Consider the following 20,936-nt stretch of genomic DNA (forward strand, 5'->3'; position numbering starts at 1 on the left):
CTACCAGTGTGATGTAGACTTGTAAGGATGCCTTGTTTAGAGTGGTACAGATGTATGAGCCATGCATGTAACTCATGCACATCTGATCTTCACATGATGTCAGAATTCATTGCTGATTGCTACAAGATGCTCAATAGTTTAAATTATTGTTGTTTATCCGCTGGAATTATTGCACTGTGGTATTTACCTTAACATCTGTTAGCAGCAGCAATTTCACAACCGTATGTAAAAATGGAGATTACTGCTTTAATCAAGTTGCATAAACATTCTCACGGTAAATTAGACATTATGATGAAGTGATTACATTTATTAAACATAAAATGAATGACAAACAGAATTGAATAATAGCTTACACTGAATTCAAGATATGAAGTAATTTTTTTATGTTAATAGGGTCTCAACAGACGTGGGATTGTACGTGGTGACGGTACTCTGCCTACTGGATCCAAACGTCCTGGCCTTGTGGCGCGAGGTGATGTTTTTGAGGTGGATGAGGATACAGACCTGGTCAACCAAAACATTTTATCCAAAAATGGCGATAAACCTGCCAAAACTTTCCCAACTGACACTACAGGCATTCGTGACGGAAAACCAGAATCCACATCCAAACGTCTAGATGAAAACATCACCACAGACAAGCACAAACCTGGCAAACCTTCTTCGAAGAAACCAGTGGATACTACAATTATCAACTTGGATGTACCTGTGAAACCTACCGGAAGTACTGTACCTAGTAGAGAAATTCTCCTGGTAACTAGTTCTGAGGATCGAGAATCCAACTTGTTAAAAGAGGATTTGGGGGCCACCACACAGGCTCCTGTGAAAACCCCTTCTTGGGAGGGAATCTCTAAAGGAAGTAAAAGAAAAATCCAAACATCCAAAACTCCAGATATGCGCCCAAGTACAATCATACTTACAGGAAGGCATGGAGATCTTGTGCGTGGCTCTGATGGGAATATGTATCGCATTCAAAGAGGATCCATGGGGCCACTGGGGCCCCGAGGTGAGCCTGTGAGTATAACTTAAGTATATATCAGTGTTGTTATAGTTAATTGACTGAATTAACTAGATTAACTAAAACAAAATCTAATAATTTTTGGTAATTTTAATAAAACTTAAATAAAATACAAATATTAGATGCACTTTAAAAAGAAAGAAAGAAAAGAAAACGTTGCTTTGGCAAGTTGGCAACTAACTGAAATAAAATAAGTTTAAGCTGAATGGTAATATTGCTAGTACAGAGCCTGAAATAAAAAATAAATTAAAGTAAAATAGAAGAAAAAAAACATAAAAAATGACAAAAAAAGGGCACTACGAGACTGGGTCGGAAATTAACAAAGGCTTGTGACAAAAAAGAAATGAACAAAAATACCCCATAAATTCAAGTTAAAGGGGCAAAAAATGCCTCTGAACAATTAAACAATGTATTACGGCTGTCGCTATTAAAATGAAATGAGAAAATGAATGAAAAGTGCATCAGATTGCTTGTACGTGCAGCATTGAGCCTCATAACCAATCAAACATGTTTCTGTTAAAATTAGGAATCCGTTGGCCAATCAGAGGTACAGATTAGTCAGCGTTGAAAACGGCAGAGCTGTGTTCTCTCAGCATAAACAACACAGTGCAGATATGATGTAAATAAAATATTATTTTTGTAGCTTCAGTAACTACAATGGGAGTTTTTACATAACTTGTTCTAAGTTATGACAAAAATATTTTATATTGTTTACTATATCGATATTAATAATCATTATTACAATATAAAGAGCAATAATCTACAATAATGTTGTTGTTTTTTTAATATTTCTGTGTGGTTACCTGGATGATCTACGGCTTTTTTTTTTTTTATGATGGTTGTTCATGAGTCCCTTGTTTGTTCTAAACAGTTAAACTGAGCACTGTTCTTCAGAAAAATCCTCCAGGTCCTGCAGTTTTTTCAGTTTTCCAACATCTTTTTGCATGTTTGAACCCTTCAGTATTCCATCTTTTCACACTGAGGACAACTGAGGGACTGAAACGCAACTATTATAAAAAGGTTCAAACATTCACTGATGCTCCAGAAGGAAACACGATGCATTAGAGTGGGGGGGGGACTTTTGAACAGGATGAAAATGTCCAAATTTTTTGTGTTTTGTTGAAATATATATTTTTCCATTTAGTACTGCCCTTTGGAAGCAACAGAATATACTTGCATGTTTCCCAGAAGACAAATTAAGTACAATTTACCTCTTAATGCATCGTGTTTCCTTCAGGAGCATCAGTGAATGTTTAAACTTTTTTAATAGTTGTGTTTGAGTCCCTCAGTTGTCCTCTGTGTGAAAAGATGGATCTCAAAATCAAACAGTCACTGCTGGAGAGGGTTCATATGTACAGAAGATGCTGGAAAACTGAAGAATCTGCAGGACCTGGAACATTTTTCTGAAGAACAGCACTCAGTTTAACTGTTCAGAACAAACATCCAACAAACAACCATCACAAAACAAAAAAAACAGTTGTAGATCATCCAGGTAACCACACACAGTATTAAGAACCAAGGGTTCCCAAACTTTCAAAGGGGGTTATTTTAATTTAATTTAATTTCAGCAATTTTTTTCTTGTGGACTATATGTAAACATCTTTTATGTAAAATAGCTTACTCAGGACAGTACTAAATAAAAAATAACACTTTGTAAGATCTCTATTATTTTGTTCAAATTATTCACATTTTCAGGGATTCTGCAAGAGGTTCCCAAACTTTTGCATGCCTCTGTATATGGTCTCATGTCACATCCAGCTAACACAAAATCATTATTTGAAACCAGTCTGTGTCTAAAAATGAAATGGACACAATGCCTGAAATCAACTGCTGTAGCAGATACATCACACATAATATAAGTCAAACAAGATGTGCAGATCTTACACAATAAATAGAATAGGAAACTTCTGTCACAATCTGCAAAAGCAGTCTGATGCAGAAAGCACAAGAGGAAAAAAACACAGAAGGGAATTATCAGGTCTTTGATCTTGTGTATGTATATTTCAGCTGTTCTAAGCTGCACAACATGTTACCATGTCTCACTTCCCGCCTTCGCATGATTCATATGGCTGTCTATAATTGGCTGTATAAGGAACGACCCATCTGCATCAACCAATTGAAATGCCACATTCACCTGGCTTTACAAATGATCAGGTCTAACAGAAGTAAACCCAGATGTGGTGCCATCTGGAGGCTTCTGGCTGAGCTCCAGTGGCCCAGGCACTGTAAAAGGCCTTCATTAGTTCATGAAGCGTTGATTTATACCAGTTGGCTGAAGACATTAAGGAGACACTGCTCTGCCTGGGAGCAAAATGCAGTAGAGATGCAGTAATTAATATCCCCCTTTTTTCACATCTCTGTTACTACCATACCCTGTATTTTTGACTTGGTGGGGGTCAAGCATTTAGTCATATGGTGAATAAGGACCTAATTCTATCATTCCAGAGAGTTAAAGCCTGTTGTATTTGAAGCCAAGCCTTTGTGTGTGTTTATATACCAATGAAGTCTAAAATAATGTACTGTGATGCAGTGTTGTTATTGTTAACTAAAGCTGAAATGATTAAAAATTGTTTTTGTTAACTTAAATAAAACTGAAATACAATGTAAAATGAAAAACATAAACACAAAAAAACTAAGTAGAAATTAAACATTAAAAAAGCTAAAATAAGATTTGGGATTAATTACTAAAATTACTAAAAGCTAAACAGAAATAAGCAAAAGCACAGCAAAATTACTAAAACTTAGAAATAGAAATATAAAAATAACTTTTTATATATAAATACTACAATAGTATATACATGTTGCTCCAATAACAATGGTCCAGTATTTTGTTTAATTAATTATTTTATATTTTTTTATTTTTTTTTATGTATTACATTTTTTAGTTTGTTTTTATGGCTCAGATCTCAAATGACAAAAAGCTTGACACAAACTGTTAAGTGCCATTTAGTGAATATTTTTACTCTGTTTGAATGGTTTTGTTGCAAAAAAACTTGTAAACCAGGTGTCATCATGCAGGATGTTGGCTTTTAGAATAGTTTTATGATGGTTAAAAGGTTAGGTTTAGGTTTAACAATGTGCTTGTATTACCATGTTAAGAGTGCCACTAAAGTTAATGTTTTTTATTAGCTCGTCTGACCTCTGAACTCTAAATGGTTGTTTTGTTTGATCAGATCAAGACAACCAGGAAAACAGTTTGTTAGCCATGTTTGTTATTGCATATCTACATCTGTTTACGTGCTATAAACCTTTAGTTTTAAATATGTTAAACAAGCTCACTAGCTGTTAAAGATGTTGTTTTGGTCAAACTCTGTGGCTTTGTATGTTTAATAGTTTTACTATGCTCCTTCTAGGGATGTCCTGGAAGTGATGGCTATCCAGGACCCAAAGGTGATAAGGTATGGTAATCAGAGTGTTTATTAATGAGAAATGCACTGTTTGAATCTCTCAGAGTGTCACGGTGAATGAACGCAAGCTGAGGTCAAAGTGCTTAACCACTGGAGTTCGTGGAAAGTTCATGTGCCTGTGGTCATGGCCGGCTGACCTTTTGTGTCCTTTTACGACCTTTGTCACTTCAGATGACTGATCTTGTATGTTCAATCTCCAAAGAGAAGTCCAAATACCAACAGGAAAGCTTGCAAAGGCATGCTGTCAGTCTTCAGTATTCAGTATTCTTGAACTTTCACTTCTTTTTCTTCTTATTGACTTCATATTAGAGTTTAAAAATCATTGGCCATCAAATTTATAATCACTTCAGCTTTGGAAATTGAATCAATAGTGGTGAGATCATTGTAATATATGCAAAGTGAACTGAGATTGGTCTTCATTCTTGCATTTATTTATACACTAAACCGAGACTAGTCTTTCTCACATCGCTGTAAAGATCTATAGTCATTTTTATACTGTAAGCATATGAGATGTGTCAAGTGTCCTGATCATGGTGAGAGGTTCTGATGCACTATTTTTGTCTTTTTTATTAAAGGATTAGTTCACTTCTGCCATAGAAATGTCCTGATAGTTTACTCAACCCCTTGTCATCCAAGATGTTCATGTTTTTTTTTATCTTCAGTCAAAAAGAAATGAAGGTTTTTGAGGAACAAAATCCAGGATTTTCTCCATAGACATCAATAGGGATCAATGGGTTGAAGGTCCAAATTGCAGTTTCAATGCAGCTTCAAAGGGCTCTACATAATCCCAGCCAAGGAATAAGGTTGTTGTCTAGTAAAACGATAAAGAATTAAAGAAAAAAATAAAGATTTATATACTTTTTAACCACAAATGCTCATCTTTCACTAGCTCGACTTCACGTATTATGTAATCACTTTGGAAAGGTCATGCGTGATGTAGATGGAAGTACCGACCCAGTGTATACAAAGCAAACGTGCAAAGAAAGTCAACAACCTTTACAAAAAAAAAAAGTAAAACAGCAATGTTGGGTGATTTTTTTAGTTGGAGGAGAAAATGAAAATGTTTTTCACCCTACCCTACCTTTCTGAACCGAAGTACACGCACAAAGAACTAACCGTACTTGACTTTTCCAACATGATTACATAATGTGTGAAGTCACGGCTGTACATCGCAGAGCAATGACCAATCATTTCACTAGACAAGGATCTTATTCTTTGGCTGGGATCGTGTAGAGCCTTTTGAAGCTGCATTAGAACTGCAATTTGGACCTTCAACCCGTTGGCCACCATTGAAGTCCACTATATGGAGAAAAATTCTGGAATGTTTTTTCTCAAAAACCTTAATTTTGATTTAAGATGAATCTTGGATGACATGAGGTTGAGTAAATTATCAGGAATATTTATTCTGGAAGTGAACTAATCCTTTATGTTTCATATTTTTTGAAAGAAGTCTATTATCATCTTCTTTTGAGAAAAACAAAAAACAAAAAAAGGTCCCGTTCACCCTAAACGTTTGAATGGCGATGTTTATGCTGTAGGCGCTGGTATTTACATCTGGAAACAAAAATGTATTTATAATTTAGTGGTAAAAGTCATGATAATTTATATAATATTTATCAGTTATCTGGTGGTGTACAGTGCTGTTATACTGCATGCCTGTTTACACAATGCAGATGTGTGATGGAATTTTGTTTTCCATCCTAACAGTTGAGCTTTCATCAGATTTTAGATTTAAGCATATGTCAGTGTAACGTTTTTTGTGTGTGTGTGATGCAGTCTTCCTTATCATTGTTTTGTTGTTTAGGGTGCCATTGGGCTTAGGGGCCGTCCCGGTCGCCATGGCATCCCAGGACCTCCTGGGCCACCTGGGCTGCCCACGTTCTACCTGTGGAGAAACACACCTGAGGAATGGGCTGCATTTCAGGTAAGCTTTTTCCATTTTCCAGGTTATCCTGACTGAATGCTCTGTCCCCATCTGTGGTCTCCCCGTCTGCGAAATTAAACTTCATCCCTCATCTCTTTAAAGTGGCTGTCAGCGCACAGCTGTATCTTGTGTAATAGCTCAGATGAGCACCACAGCCGTGATTGAATAAAGATGCCCTCAGAGAAAAAAAGAGAAAGAGGAAGGAATTCTCTCTTGTTGCTGTAATGGGGTGTTTGTTTCCTACAGCCTTTGAACCGTCCCGCACTGTACATCCAGCAATCCAGCTGAGGGCAACGACTTAGTGCTGCATGAGGTCATAAGTTGTTCCTGTAACTGAAGGGGTGATATCCCCTTTGCTCAAACCCAGAACGAGGTCACCTCAACACAATCAATCAGTCTCACCCTTCATGTCAGTTTCCAGCTCGGTATCTCCGAACGCATCTGCTCTGATAACCGAAACCTCTGTTGAGCATGGTCTAATTAAAAACAGCCTGTGACCTCGTAACTCATTTTGGGATATGTGTCCTGTGTGCAACATGCTGCCTTTGTGAACGCCTTTGTAGTTTACAGGGCAGCTTTTAAGTCTAGAGTCTGCTTGGATGGGAATGGATCATTAAAGCTTTAGTAAGTCCAGAATAGCACAGTTATGGCTGTTGCCTTCATTAAAATGACTCCTCGGAGTAACGAAGAGCAAAGCTTTAAGAATATACTAGGACTGACAGAAATACATATTTTGAATATAGACTAATTGTTGGGTTGTCTGAATGAGTTTTTCTGACCCCGATTAGCAGGGCTGCACAATATATTGAAACTAAAGGTCAATGCACACTAAGTCCGAAATTTTCATCTGAAATTTTTGCACGTTAAAAAATAAATATGACCTCATGTTGTGTCAATCACGTTTATACACTGCCTCTGAAACCTTTGTCCGTCATAAAAAAGTTTGGATCAGGTTCGATTTTCTGCATTTTTGCATCCGTAGCAAGCATTTTGATAGGAAAGGATGACGCACACACAAAAAAAAAAAAAAACAACGCAAACACTATGGCAATTGTTCTGGTGAGCTGTAAAAATAAAAGCTTGATGGTTTAACATTTTTAAAATGCAGATATTAAAGGATTAGTTCACTTCCTGAATAAAAATTTCACCCCTGTGTCATCCAAAATGTTCATGTCTTTCTTTCTTCAGTCAAAAAGAAATTAAGGTTTTTGAGGAAAAAATGCCAGGATTTTTCTCCATAGTGGACTTCAATGGGGATCAATAGGTTGAAGGTCCAAATTGCAGTTGCAGTAGAGCTTTAAAGGGCTCTACATGATCCCAGCCGTAGAAAAAGGCAAAACAATCTGTAATTTTCTAAAAGAAATAACAATTGATGTACTTCTTAACCACAAATGCTCGTTTTGCATTAGCTCAACGCATTACATAGACGGAAGTACCGACCCAGTGTTTACAAAGCAAGCATGCAAAGAAAGTTAAACGGCCTTCAGGAAAAACAATGATGTTGGACAATTTTGAAGTTGGAGGAGAAAATGTGAGTTTTATCTTACCATTTTGTACTGAAGTACACAGACAAAGAACAAGCCGTGTGTGACCTTTCCAACGTAATTACATAATGCGTGAAGTCAAGCACTTGTGGTTAAAAAGTATATACATTTTTATTTATCTGAAAATGACTGATTGTTTTGCTAGATAAGACCCTTATTTCTTGGCTGGGATCATGTAGAGCCCTTTGAAGCTGCATTTAAACTGCAGTTTGGATCTTCATCCTGTCGGCTCCCATTGAAATCCACTATATGGAGAAAAATCCTGGAAATGCAGCTCTACCAATCAGACACATTTTTATGGGATACGTTATGTAAAACAAATGTGATTCGACATAATGGAACATATATTGCAGGGTACTTAGGACGCATTTTGTTTGTAGCTTGACACAAATGCTCTAAAAACGCAGCATTTATGGTGTATAAGACATTAAAGAAACTAAATGTCTGTCTGCATGCATATGGCTGTAGCTGTGAAAGTCATGCGTTTTGTAGGTTTAACTTAATAGAGTATCAGATAATGCTCAAATAATGATATTTCTCTCTCACTTTCTCCTCCAGCAAACTTCGTTCTTCCAGCTTCTCCGTGCAGGTTGGCCTGTAAGTATACAGCACATATTTGTGAAATGTTTTATGTTTTTTTGAGCATGTAACATTCTGAACGTCCCTGACTCTGTTCTGTTTTTTGTGAGCTTGTAGAGAGCGCAAGGTCCGCCTGGTCCAGAAGGAGAGATGGGGAAATCTGGGCTGCAGGTGAGTTAGCAGCTGGTTTAATAAGACTTTGATGAGGCTCAGCGACACCTGTGTTATGTAGCACAGTACTTCCTGAGCTCAGATGACAACACCTGCTTGGCTAAATCATGATCTCTCTCTTTCTTTTAAACTTCTCTACTAGGGGCCACCTGGGGAGCCAGGGGAACAAGGACGTCCAGGACGTATAGGAGACATGGTAAAACCCTATAGTGCAACGTTGTCCTTTTTAGAGATGCTTACTAAAGCAAGCACTTTTATTATTGTTATATGCTAAGACATCACTATTGCACTATTGCTAACCTACTAATTGTGTGCCGAAATGTTGTCTTTAATTCTAATGTTGTCCTATTTGTAATAAGAAAATATAACAGTCTGTCAAAACAGCTGTAAATAAAGTAATTCGTAAATAGACCAATATTTTTTTTTTTTTTTTTTTTTGGTCAGAGTAGGATATCATGTTACCTCAAATTAGTGGCAATTCATTTGCTGTTTATTTTTTTTAAATGTGTGGGAAAGGAAGACAGTTATTAGATGCAAAACCCCACCCATCATTGCTGAGATTTAACCACAGATTAAACAAAGAGCCTTGTATCTGCATTCCTCATTGCGGTTTGTCAGATTTCATGTGACCGAGACGTCACATTTGTGCTTCTCAAAGGCCTCGCATCAATCACTGCTGAAATGAGCTTCTGTTAGCACTTAATGTACTGCTATGTAAAGGAGCATAGATAGATAGATGTCATTGACCTCTGAATGACACTAAATGAAGAGCTATGTTTCCGTTTTTGACACTTATGATTGTAATTTTGCATGACCTTTGATGAATCACATAGTGGCCAATCACAGGCACATGTTTATGTGTGTGGTCCTTTCAGCTCAAAGCATGAGCTGCATTTTTCAGTCTGGCCACAATTCACTTGTATCTATCATCCTGAAAGCTTGCATACACTGCTCTTCACTGCACATGATCTGATGAATGCTTCCAGGTGGTGTTTCTGATTCTTAAGAGCTTGCCAAATAAAATCTTATATTAATAACCCCCAGATTAGATATTAGATATTTTGACATATATGTCTTGCCTAATTATATATAAAACATTATCAGCTATGTTTATATTAACAAGATACGTTGGGCTGGCAACAACACTATCAAGAGCTGTTAGTAAGGTTTTAATAGTAGTATTTAACCTTAATCCTATGAATGGTACTGAAAATAATTTGAACCTTTCACTTCAATTAGTTTTAAATCAGTTTACCTTTAAATGTGTTTTGATGTAGATTGGAAAACTGTCATTTAAATTCATTTATAGCAGAGCAATTCTTGAAAACCCAGAGGGGTGTCATGTTCTGTACTAATAAATTTGATACCTGCAGACCTAAGCAAACACCACTGTAATATTATTAGACATTTAATGATATAGCTACAGTAATTAGTGCATGTTATTTGATTCTTGCAGGGTGACCGTGGCCCAAAAGGTGTGATAGGCAGAGCTGGGCTCTTTGGAAAGGATGGAGTAAACGGACTGGATGGGCCTCAGGGGCCTCCAGGGATTCCAGGACCAAAGGTCAAGTGATATTCATGTAAAACTTACATTGAAATTTGTATTTTAAAGGACTCACTTTAGCATACTGCCCTTAAAGTGTTTTATTGTGTCATGTTTTCTGATTCTTTTGGTGTGTTAACAGTTCATTTTGAAAACACACAGGGTCCTCTAGGCTATAAAGGAGATTCAGGCTCACCTGGAGAAAAAGGAGAGGAGGTAAGACCAATTATAAGTGGTGAAGCTGGTAACTAAAAGCTGTAGATTCATATTCCATGATGTGGCATCCATTTTTATTTTTATTTTTATTTTTTAGCCTAAGGACTTACACTGTTCTTGTTGCAGGGCATTGCTGGACCAGAGGGTCTGTGTGGAGATATGGGAAAAGCCGGTGAGAAAGTAAGCCATGATTAAACCAATATTCAATAAATGCAATCACCTAATTTTTATAGGGAGCATTATTTGAGATGATAGTATGTATTGCCATCTAGTGGTCAGGCAAAGAACTACTGTGTGAAATAATATAATCTACAGTTGTGTAATGCTAGGAAGCGTTTATGAAAACATCTAACTTGTGGTTCACATTTTACAACATTTACAGGGTTCAAAAGGAGCACCTGGCACTCCTGGTCCTGTTGGCCCTCCTGTAAGTTATCTAACTATGATTGCAGGAACATTCATAGTGACTATGTATGAATAGAAAAAAATGCGTATTCTTTAATTATATCTGGCTTTGTCCTTTAAATGTACATCTTGCCTGATTGTATTTTAACTCTTCTTCAGGGTCCACAAGGCATGAGAGGGATGGAGGGCCCTGAAGGTCATCCAGGGCCAGATGTAAGTGAAGACAAATTGCTATAGTGCAATTAATGCTCAACATTTGTTTATTAAATGCACAGATGTACATAGATGCATCTTATGTTGAAATCAAGGTATAGTTATCTGTTGTTATATGTTATGTTTACAGGGGGATGATGGGATGGAGGGGCCACCAGGCCTTCCAGGTCCACCAGTAAGTCATATAGAACATCATAAATTAATATGATTCAATAAGTATCAACAAAATGGTCTAGTCAGGTAAAACTAGCATTTACATCACAGTATACAGTATGCTTCTTTTAAGTTACTTTGCATTTACACTTCTATTTAAAAGTTTGCCGTAAAAGCCTGTCTTTAGTGTCTAATGATCCTTCAGAAAAATGGGCTGATTTTCTGCTCAAGAAGCATTTCTTATTATCACAGTTGAAAACAATTGTGCTGGTTAATATTTTTAATGAAAACATTTTTATTTTTTAAGGAATGAACAATTAATGCATCTTTCCTGAAAAGAAAATCATACTAACCCCAATGTTTTGCATCGTGGTGTATAATTTGTCCATTAAATTAGATTTCAGCTTATTTAAATATTTGCAGGGAGCTCCTGGTTGGACAGGTGTGGTTGGTGCCCAGGGGCCTAATGGGTCTCGTGTAAGTGTTAGGCTTTTTCTTCATAATATACCACTCAATTTGTCTATTACATACTAACAATTTCAGTTTTATTTTCTAGGGAGAGCCTGGACCTCCTGGAGCTGTTGGTCTTCCGGGGCCACAGGTATGTTATATTTGGGACAGCGTAAAGTTACTGATAAATGACCTCTACATAACCTATATATCATTATTAGGGTCCTCAGGGATTAGAGGGACAGATTGGGCCTCCAGGACCAAGGGGTCCACAGGTGAATATTTCTTCTGCTATAATAAATCTAATTGATTGATTAAAGTCATGGTAGTCAGGAATTGGATAATTGACCCTTCGCAAACAACTTGATTGACAGGCGTTCTGACCAATCATAACGCAGAATCCGACATTTTGTCTGACAAACAAACCAGACAGCAGAGTAGAGTAACTTCGGTGGACTTAAACTTAAAAAATTGTGTATATTGACGTCTTTCTGCAGTTGAAATGAAATATGTTCGGATGTTCATTACATTTTTTTTTTGTGCTTGTATATTGATATGTTCACGTGTTGATTAATCTAATAAGGCAATACAGTGGTCTATCACAACATATTAAATTTCTTTAAAAATGACAACATTTTAATGCTAAGACCATGTTTCATACCAGAAGTAACCTGCTCTGTCTTGTTTGTTGGCGTGTTGTCAGTTTCCTTTTTGCTCTGTGATGTACTTTTCACTGCGTGAGAACATGATGTGTACTGTGAGAGCAGAATTGTTTGTCAGACATAGCAACAGTAACTATTGTGAGGACAGGTTTTTGCGAAGGGTCAATTGGATGTTATGTTATATTACACAGATATCTCCATACTAATATATGCATACTAACTAGCCCATAACAAACTCAGTCAAACAATTTACTACTTGATCATGATCCATACTGTTGTATTCACATGATTTTTTACTAGGGACTGTCAGGCCGGGAAGGTTTACCTGGTCCCAAAGGAGAGCCTGTAAGCAATCTTTTCTCACAGTGTCAATTATCGTTTTTAAATTGCTCTGATGTTCTTACTCATTATAGATTAAGACTTCATGCTGTTTAATGTTCTATCACAAAAAATGTAATATGAGCACATACTCTAGTGTTCAGAAAGTTGCTGTCAGTAAGATTTTTTTTACATGTTTTTAAATGTTTTTGAAAGAAGTAACTCACCAAAGCTGCATGTATTTGATCAAAAAACAGTAATACTGTAAAATATTATCACAATTACTACTGTTTTATTTTATTTTATTTTATATTTAATTAAATTCTGATGTCAAAGTTGAATTTTCAGCAGCCATTACTCTAATCTGTGCTGTTTAATATTTTTGTGGAAAGCGTTATACATTTTTTATTTCAGGATTCTTTGATGTATGATTTTTTTTTTTAAGAAAAAAAATGGTTGTAACATTATAAATGTTTTTACTATCACTATTGATCAATTTGATGCATCTTTGCTGAATTAAATTATTCATTTAAAAAAATGACTGAACCCCAAACTTTTGAATGATAAAGTACCTTCCTATCCTTGTTCATTTACAGGGACCTGCAGGGCCAGTGGGCCTCCGAGGGGAGCCAGGATTTGAAGGATTAATGGTAAAAGTCAAATTTAGTCTTATTAGTTTTTCCTAATAAGAAAGCTCAACTGTAGTTCATACCACAGACTTAGGTTATGTACCAGAAAACATGTTTTCTTCATTTTTCTTTAGGGTGTATTAGGAGTGCAAGGTCCAAAAGGTTTTACTGGTATCAAAGTAAGCTCATGCCATCTCTATTTTTACATGTCTTGACTACATATCCAATTTTTATTTTGGCTCTAATGGCTTTACTGTCTTTTAAGGGTAACATAGGACCTGATGGAGACCAGGGAGACATTGGACCTAAAGGAAACAAAGTAAACATTTAACTGTGAATTATAATACATATACCCCCGGTTTCACAGACAAGGCTTAAGCCTAGTTCTAGACTAAAATGTAAGTCTGAGTTGTTTCAGCTGAAATAAAATTGCGCAGTTTGATCTTAAAATATATCAGTGCCTTTGTTTTGTCTTAAGATGCACACCAGTAATGTTTTTTGTAAGCACGTTTATAAAGATTACTTAATTGTCCTAATTGAACTATGGCCTAATCCTGGCTTAGCCTAAGCCATGTCTGTGAAACCGGACCATAGTGTCTACATTTTACCTCAGGTTGATGTAATAGGTTGCTATCCTCATGATAACCTGTTGATCAGTTGTTGCAAATTGTATTTTCCTCCCAGGGTCCTAGAGGAGCCCCTGGGGTACAGGGCATTCAAGGTGAGCAGGGACCAACAGGCTTTCCTGGTTTCCCAGGCATCAGAGGTCTGCCAGGACCACAGGGGAATCAGGTATGGGGTACATTAATATTGCTTTTTTGCTGGTACAAAGTCTTAAGGCTCATAACTTAATATCCTCCCACACAGGGAGAGGATGGAGAAGCTGGTCCGCATGGCAAAATGGGAAAGGAGGGGCCAAAGGTCAGAGTTGCTCTGTTTTACATGCATTAAGATTTTCAATGTTTCATATTTAGTATTAATAATCTCCAATGTGACATGTTCATCTTAATTTTACTAAAGGGGAGCAAAGGTCTTGAAGGCCTCACTGGAAAGGCTGGTCCTAGAGGCCTAAAGGTAACACACTTTACTTTATATTGTCATATATGGTAGTTCTAAGCTTTAAGGTATTATAAATATATATTTTTTGCTATTTGATTAAAGTCTTAACACATGTATACTTTTCAGGGTCGAACAGGGCAGAGGGGTCACACTGGCATGCCTGGAGTTCCTGTAAGTGTTCATACAGAAAAATTGAGACTAGTGCCAATCCTTGTGTCGAATGTTGATGATGTCAGTGTTGATGGTGTTTATTGCAGGGTTTACCTGGCCCACCTGGACCTGTTGGAGCTGAAGGAAAGCCTGGTACACAGGTTCCCATTCTATATTCTAATACCATGAACTGTAAAAGAAGATATCATTGATGCATTTCTACATCAAATTAATATAAATGTAACATAAGTTAAGGCTATTGTTGAAACTTTATATTATTTATTCTGGTAACTTAATTTAAATATGGGTTCAGATGATATTCAGAATAATTTTAAATAATTTTAAAAAATTGTTTAAAGAAATCAATTCATATGTGACCCTAGACCACAAAACCAGTATGGGTCAAAATGATCAATTTTTCTTTTATGCCAAAAATCATTAGGATATTAAGTAAAGATCATGTTCCATGAAGATATTTTGTACATTTTCTATCTTAATATATCAAAACTTAATTTTTTAATAAGTAATATGCATTGGGCAACTTAGATATTTTTGCACCCTCAGATTCCAGATTTTCAAATAGTTATCTCAGACAAATATTGTCCTATCCTAACAAACCATACATCAAAGCTTATTTATTCAGTTTTCAGATGAATGTATACAAATTGTATTATTTTTTTTAAAGGTTTTGTGGTCCTGGTTCACATATATACTTGTGCTGGAATATTAGTGGTACAATAGAGTATTATAATAAATCCAAATTATATTTAAAGGGTCATCGGATGCAAAACTAACTTTTCCATGTTGTTTGAACATTAATGTGCGTTGGCAGTTTATGTACACAACCACCCTACAATGATAAAAATCCACCCTGTGATATTTTTTAATCTTTAAAAGTAATATCTCCTTTTAAAAATCAGGTCATTCTCAGCTTCTTGTTGTTGTGACCAAACACAGTTGATTGACATGAGTGCCTTTACTTAGACCCGCCCTCACCGAGCTGAAACAGTCTGAATATGATTGCCATTATGTCGAATCAGGTGCAGAGGAAGACTCTAATTGAGCAATCGAGGTGTTTTGTTGTTGGATGTAATAATGAACATAGCAGTAGTCATTTACTCCTGACATCTAAGCCGCTTAAGAGGCAGAGGACAACGTTACTTTCGGTTTTAAAAGGAAAACGCTGATCCCGATCTACATAAGCATCTATGTTCGTGTGAATCATTCGTGATGCAGCTTCACCCACAGCAGAAGTGAGTATAAGGGTTTTTTATGCATCTTTGCAAATGGCCTTTCTTAATAATGTGCTTGTTGGCAAGTTTTGCATAAACCCGGCTAAATGCAGCTAAACACGGCTAAATGTGGTAAACATTAAACAAGTAAACAGCTCACCTCAGCAGAGAGGGGCGGGGTGAGCAGAGCTCATTTGCATTTAATGGGCCCATGCAATAAAATAAGCAGATATTTTGCAGAGCTGATTTTGACAAGGTAAAAGGGTCTTTTTTGCACTACTATTGAGAATATTTAACCAAAGTATATTAAAGACTTTTCATTAAGACCCTAAAGAATCATATGAACTTGTGGAAAATGAGCATCCAATGACCCTTTAAATGGTATAAATGATATAGAAAATTGTTTTATTACCAGATAATAATATATTACGTGTGGGTATCATTACGATTGCTATAAATAGCTCAGTAAAGGTTCTAGTAGAGATCAACAGGTACGTCAGCAGATTATTTTTACCAACACTTGATGTTCAAATTGAAAGTTCAAATTGATTCTCATTGTTCTTTCTTGTGCTCTAGGGACTGCAAGGCCTTGTGGGTAATGCAGGAAGTAAAGGACTAACGGTGGGTTCAGCACCCTTAACAGAATAGCCCACCTTCCAGTTGTTTAAGTCTATATTGTTTTTATGAAGTCATTTATATAGTCTTTTGCTACTAGTCTGAAACCGTTTATTTAGCTTTCACTGCTAAGCTTTCATATTGAGCACCTCTAACTGACTTTATTTACCATTAATGAGCCGCTTTTGGCAGTGAAAGAAGCTCTATAACGCAGATTGTTGACATGAATCCAGCAGACTGAACTCCCGGTGCAGAGCAAATAAAAAACGATGATCACATTTTATAGAGGATGGGCTATGCCTTTTATGAATCATAAAGAGGTTATACAAACAAAGACAGCCTTTCCAGGAATTTAGTGGGCACCAGTGTTTTCGCGCAGCTTGTCAAAGTTTAATTTGCACCCTACCAGTCATAAATGACTCTTGTAAAATGCAGTAGGCGAGAAGAGTAATGGTCAGTGGTGGTGGCAGAAAATACTGCTACATACATGAACACACAGGCTTTTAAGATCTTGGTTGGTTTCTCAAACCTTAGGGATTGCAAGGTATTCCTGGAGAACCTGGTCAGGATGGACTCCCAGGATCTGCGGTGAGTTTTCTTCTCTATTCATGTGTTACACATCTTTAAAATCACTTCACTGTTTATTAGTTAGCTGTACCTGAAGCTGAATATCTGAATTCGTAAGCATAAGAATGACATGAGTACACAAAATATCAGTATATTTGAAAAATCTCCTTTGCTTGCAAAGCAGACACTCCTGACCTGTGCTGAAATTATTACCTACAGTACCTACATTTAGAAAACCAAAATAAATTGAGTCCATATTGCATATTATTTTTCATAGTATTGAATTTGTTGCACTGTGCATCCAGATCAGGGCATATGCTGTTACATTTTCATAATGTATTCTTGGCACATCAGCTTTTCAATATCCGGCTGAAAAATGATTGTTCTTGAGTTAGTCTAGAGGGTGTTGAAATGAAATGTACGTGTTCTTTGCATTTCCATTCACATAATGCAGATGATTGCACTCGCATTCATTCTGCTCTTCCTTTCTCACACAACAATGGAGCCCATGCAAACTGAGATCAAAGATTTTTGGGGTCTTTGAATCAGTAATTGTTTATGTAACTTGTAAGTATGTCTGAATCCTGTAAGCAACTATTGCTGTGTCTGAGCTGATTAACTCAACTCCTGACCCCATGATACGGTATGCACTGCAGTCATACAAGGTACAACAAAGGGGTATCAAGATAAAATTTTATGACACAGTATGTTCCATTGTTCCTTTTATCATCTTACTATATATCAGGAGTAAGTAAGTATCAGTAAAATTAAACACTACTGTTAAAAAAAGTTTATTTTTTTTCAAGAAATTAATCTTTTTATTCAGTAAGGACGCATTAAATAAATCAAAAGTGACACTAATGACTTTTACATTTATACAAAAAATTTTTAAATTAAATATTCATAAAAAAATCCTGAAGAAAATGTCAGTTTACTCAAAAATATACAGCAGCAAAAGACTGAAGTAATATTGAAATTCAGCTTTGTCATTTGCAGGATTTTTTTAACATTCAAAAAAAAAATCAAATATATATATCTACTGTTCAAAACTTCGGGATCAGTAAGATTTTTCATGTATTTTATGTATATTTTTAAAGTCTTTTATGCTTATCAAAGTTCCATTTATTTGATCAAAAATACAGAAATAAATAAATTATAAAATTATGAAATATTCTTGCGATTTAACATAACAGTTTTCTATGTTAATATACCTTAAAATATAATTTTTTTTCTGTGATGCAAAGCTGAATTTTCATCATCCATTATTCCAGTCTTCAGTTTGACATGATCCTTCAGAAATCATTCTGATAAGGTGATTTTTTTATCAATGCCGCAAACAGTTGTGCTGCTTAATATTTTTTTGGAACCTTTGATACTTTTTTCTTTGACTAAAAAGTTGAAAAGAACAACATTCTTTTAAAGTAGAAATATTTTCTGTAGTCTTCACTAACATTTTTTTCAGTTATAAAAGATTTCTATTTTAAATAAATGCTTCTTAACGTTTTATTCATTAAAGAATCCTAAAAAATTTTTTAAAGGTTTAAAAAAAAACTATAAATCAGCATATTAGAATGATTTCTGAAGGATCATTTGACACAGAAGACTGGACTAATGATGCTGAAAATTTAGCTTTGCATCACAGGAATAAATTCTATTTTAAAGTATATTAAAATAGAAAACCACTATTTTAAATTGCAATACTATTTCACAATATTACTGTTTTTTTCTGTATTTTTAATCAAATAAACGCAGACTTGATAAGCAGAAAAGACTTATTTAAAAAACATTAAAAATCTTACTCATCCTAAACTTTTGAATGACAGTAGTGATCTGTTTGCAAATTTTTAACTCTCTGCTAATGATTGTGTTTCGATTGACAGGGTTCACCTGGACAAGAGGGGCCTATGGGCAGTCCAGGACCACCAGGGGAGAGGGTATGTTTATGATTTTTTTTTTTTTGCTCTCATATAATTCATGTAATCAAGCTGCTGATTTTCATCATGTTTTTCCATGTCTGTCTATTTCTTTCAGGGTTTCCCTGGAAAGACAGGAGCATTGGGACCACAGGGCCCTGTTGGCATGTATGTAAGTGACCCCTCTACAGGGCTCTTATAAAGAGAGAGAAAGCGGGATGAGGACAGTAATGTTTAAGGTTGATGTTTTGACATAGCCAGCTCACTTTTATCATATTCTCTTAAGGGTTTTCCAGGAAATGTGGGTATGAGAGGAAGACCGGGCCACACTGGAGACAGAGTAAAGACAAATTACACTTTAACCATCCCACATTAACAGCAATTTGTCATTATGATGTTATGCTATTGTACATTAGTTATAATGTTGAAGCTCACCTACAGATAAAGGCTCCATTCTTATCCTTTGTGGGCTGCCTCACAGTCTGCATAGGCCACTAAATTGAAAGCCAATAAAACAGAACCAAACCAAATGACTGGACATTTATAATAGTAGCTTTAGGTAAAGGAGGACATTTGTTTTCTTATAGGGAGAGCCAGGTCTGAGAGGGCCTCCTGGACCAATTGGAAAGCCTGGACCACCAGTAAGTATGTGAGGGATCAAGTACAAACACTGGGATCCAAAATAAAGCAGATTATTTTTATTTTAAATTTTGGGATTCTTTATTTCTCCAATTCTATTGATAAATGTAGTTTAGTTTCCACTGCTGTACCACTGTTATTTGCCTGTTGACATACTGATATTCCCATCTTTTATGTGTTTTATTTAGGGTCCCCCTGGTCCAGTAGGAGAAAAGGGCTCACCAGGACCCCAGGTATATACTATTTCTGTGAGAAAAAATAAGGGTTGACCTTACTAGTTCAGTAGAGTTTAATTCCTCATAAAGCAGTGCTGAAATATAAAGTGCTTATTTCATTCAACCTTAGTGTAAACCATGGGTTATATCTCTGCAGGGCCGTCAAGGAGACCCCGGGCATCGGGGAACAGATGGACCATGTGTGAGAACACAACCATCCCTTTCATTTATATTAAATCTCTATTTGGCTGATCATTTTTAAACACTTATTTGTTTTGATTGATTGTCTATTAAAGGGTCCTCCAGGACTTCAGGGGGTCAGTGGGGTCATTGGAAAACCAGGACCCCGTGGAAGTAAAGGACCCCCAGGGGACCCTGGGCCAAACGGGCCCCCAGGTATTCCAGTAAGTGATAACTCTCCCTCTCAAACTTGATGAAAAGCTTTGTGACATGAAGGACAACAAAGAACATCAAGTTAAAAGTGCTGCGAATCTTTCTTCAGGGTCCACAGGGGCTAAATGGCCTGCCAGGTGTGGATGGGGAGAAAGGAGAAAAGGTGATTGTGAAAGTGATTTTAAGAGATTTAAAGAATCACAATTTGTGCTGTCTTATGAAATCACTATATAATTAGTTTCTATAATTGCACAGGGAATGATGGGCCCTCCTGGTGATGACGGGCCTCTTGGACTGGAAGGACCGCAGGTTAGATTGGCATAGAACTACAAGACTATTTGATCTTTTTTTAGTAAATAATAACAAACTAAAGCAACTAGAGTCCATGCACTACAGTGATTTTACCATGTTTATGTGGTATTTTAATGTAACAGAATAGAGTGAGGAAAATATTATTTGATCCCCTGCTGATTTTGTACGTTTGCCCTGACAAAGAAATGATCAGTCTAACATACATTGTTATACATTCATTTGCATTTTAATGATTGAAATAATAAATATGAGTTAGTACTTGGTGGCAAAACCCTTGTTGCCAATCACAGAGGTCAGATGTTTCTTGTAGCTGGCCACCAGGTTTGCACACATCTCAGGAGGGATTTTGTCCCACTCCTCTTTGCAGATCCTCTCCAAGTCATTAAGGTTTTGAGGCTGATGTTTGGCAACTCGAACCTTCAGCTCCCTCCACATATTTTCTATGGGATTAATGTGTGAAGACTGGCTAGGCCCCTCCAGGACCTTAATGTGCTTCTTCTTGAGCCACTCGTTGGTGCTTTGGCTGTGTGTTTTGGGTCATTGTCATGCTGAAATGCCCATCCATGACCCATTTTCAATGTCCTATAATATTTCCACCTCCATGTTTGATGG

At 36.3% G+C, this 20,936-nt stretch overlaps 1 protein-coding gene across 1 annotated transcript in view; it reads left to right on the top strand.

Moving 5' to 3' along the window:
* The window catches only part of LOC141292056 (uncharacterized), a 93,502-nt gene that overhangs the window by 59,219 nt on the left and 13,347 nt on the right, over positions 1–20,936 (top strand). The window contains exons 12-46 of the mRNA XM_073824023.1: positions 394–1,011; positions 4,369–4,413; positions 6,227–6,346; positions 8,449–8,487; positions 8,587–8,640; positions 8,783–8,836; positions 10,097–10,204; positions 10,346–10,399; positions 10,526–10,579; positions 10,782–10,826; positions 10,964–11,017; positions 11,148–11,192; positions 11,594–11,647; positions 11,727–11,771; positions 11,842–11,895; positions 12,583–12,627; positions 13,197–13,250; positions 13,364–13,408; positions 13,495–13,548; positions 13,914–14,021; positions 14,097–14,150; positions 14,250–14,303; positions 14,415–14,459; positions 14,546–14,599; positions 16,247–16,291; positions 16,820–16,873; positions 18,733–18,786; positions 18,884–18,937; positions 19,052–19,105; positions 19,353–19,406; positions 19,593–19,637; positions 19,777–19,821; positions 19,916–20,023; positions 20,122–20,175; positions 20,268–20,321. Of these exons, the coding sequence (XP_073680124.1) occupies positions 394–1,011; positions 4,369–4,413; positions 6,227–6,346; positions 8,449–8,487; positions 8,587–8,640; positions 8,783–8,836; positions 10,097–10,204; positions 10,346–10,399; positions 10,526–10,579; positions 10,782–10,826; positions 10,964–11,017; positions 11,148–11,192; positions 11,594–11,647; positions 11,727–11,771; positions 11,842–11,895; positions 12,583–12,627; positions 13,197–13,250; positions 13,364–13,408; positions 13,495–13,548; positions 13,914–14,021; positions 14,097–14,150; positions 14,250–14,303; positions 14,415–14,459; positions 14,546–14,599; positions 16,247–16,291; positions 16,820–16,873; positions 18,733–18,786; positions 18,884–18,937; positions 19,052–19,105; positions 19,353–19,406; positions 19,593–19,637; positions 19,777–19,821; positions 19,916–20,023; positions 20,122–20,175; positions 20,268–20,321 (2,577 nt within the window). The remainder of the gene's footprint in view (positions 1–393; positions 1,012–4,368; positions 4,414–6,226; positions 6,347–8,448; positions 8,488–8,586; positions 8,641–8,782; positions 8,837–10,096; positions 10,205–10,345; positions 10,400–10,525; positions 10,580–10,781; positions 10,827–10,963; positions 11,018–11,147; positions 11,193–11,593; positions 11,648–11,726; positions 11,772–11,841; positions 11,896–12,582; positions 12,628–13,196; positions 13,251–13,363; positions 13,409–13,494; positions 13,549–13,913; positions 14,022–14,096; positions 14,151–14,249; positions 14,304–14,414; positions 14,460–14,545; positions 14,600–16,246; positions 16,292–16,819; positions 16,874–18,732; positions 18,787–18,883; positions 18,938–19,051; positions 19,106–19,352; positions 19,407–19,592; positions 19,638–19,776; positions 19,822–19,915; positions 20,024–20,121; positions 20,176–20,267; positions 20,322–20,936) is intronic.

The sequence above is a fragment of the Garra rufa genome, chromosome 19 (assembly GCF_049309525.1).
Source record: "Garra rufa chromosome 19, GarRuf1.0, whole genome shotgun sequence".
Classification (NCBI taxonomy): domain Eukaryota; kingdom Metazoa; phylum Chordata; class Actinopteri; order Cypriniformes; family Cyprinidae; genus Garra; species Garra rufa.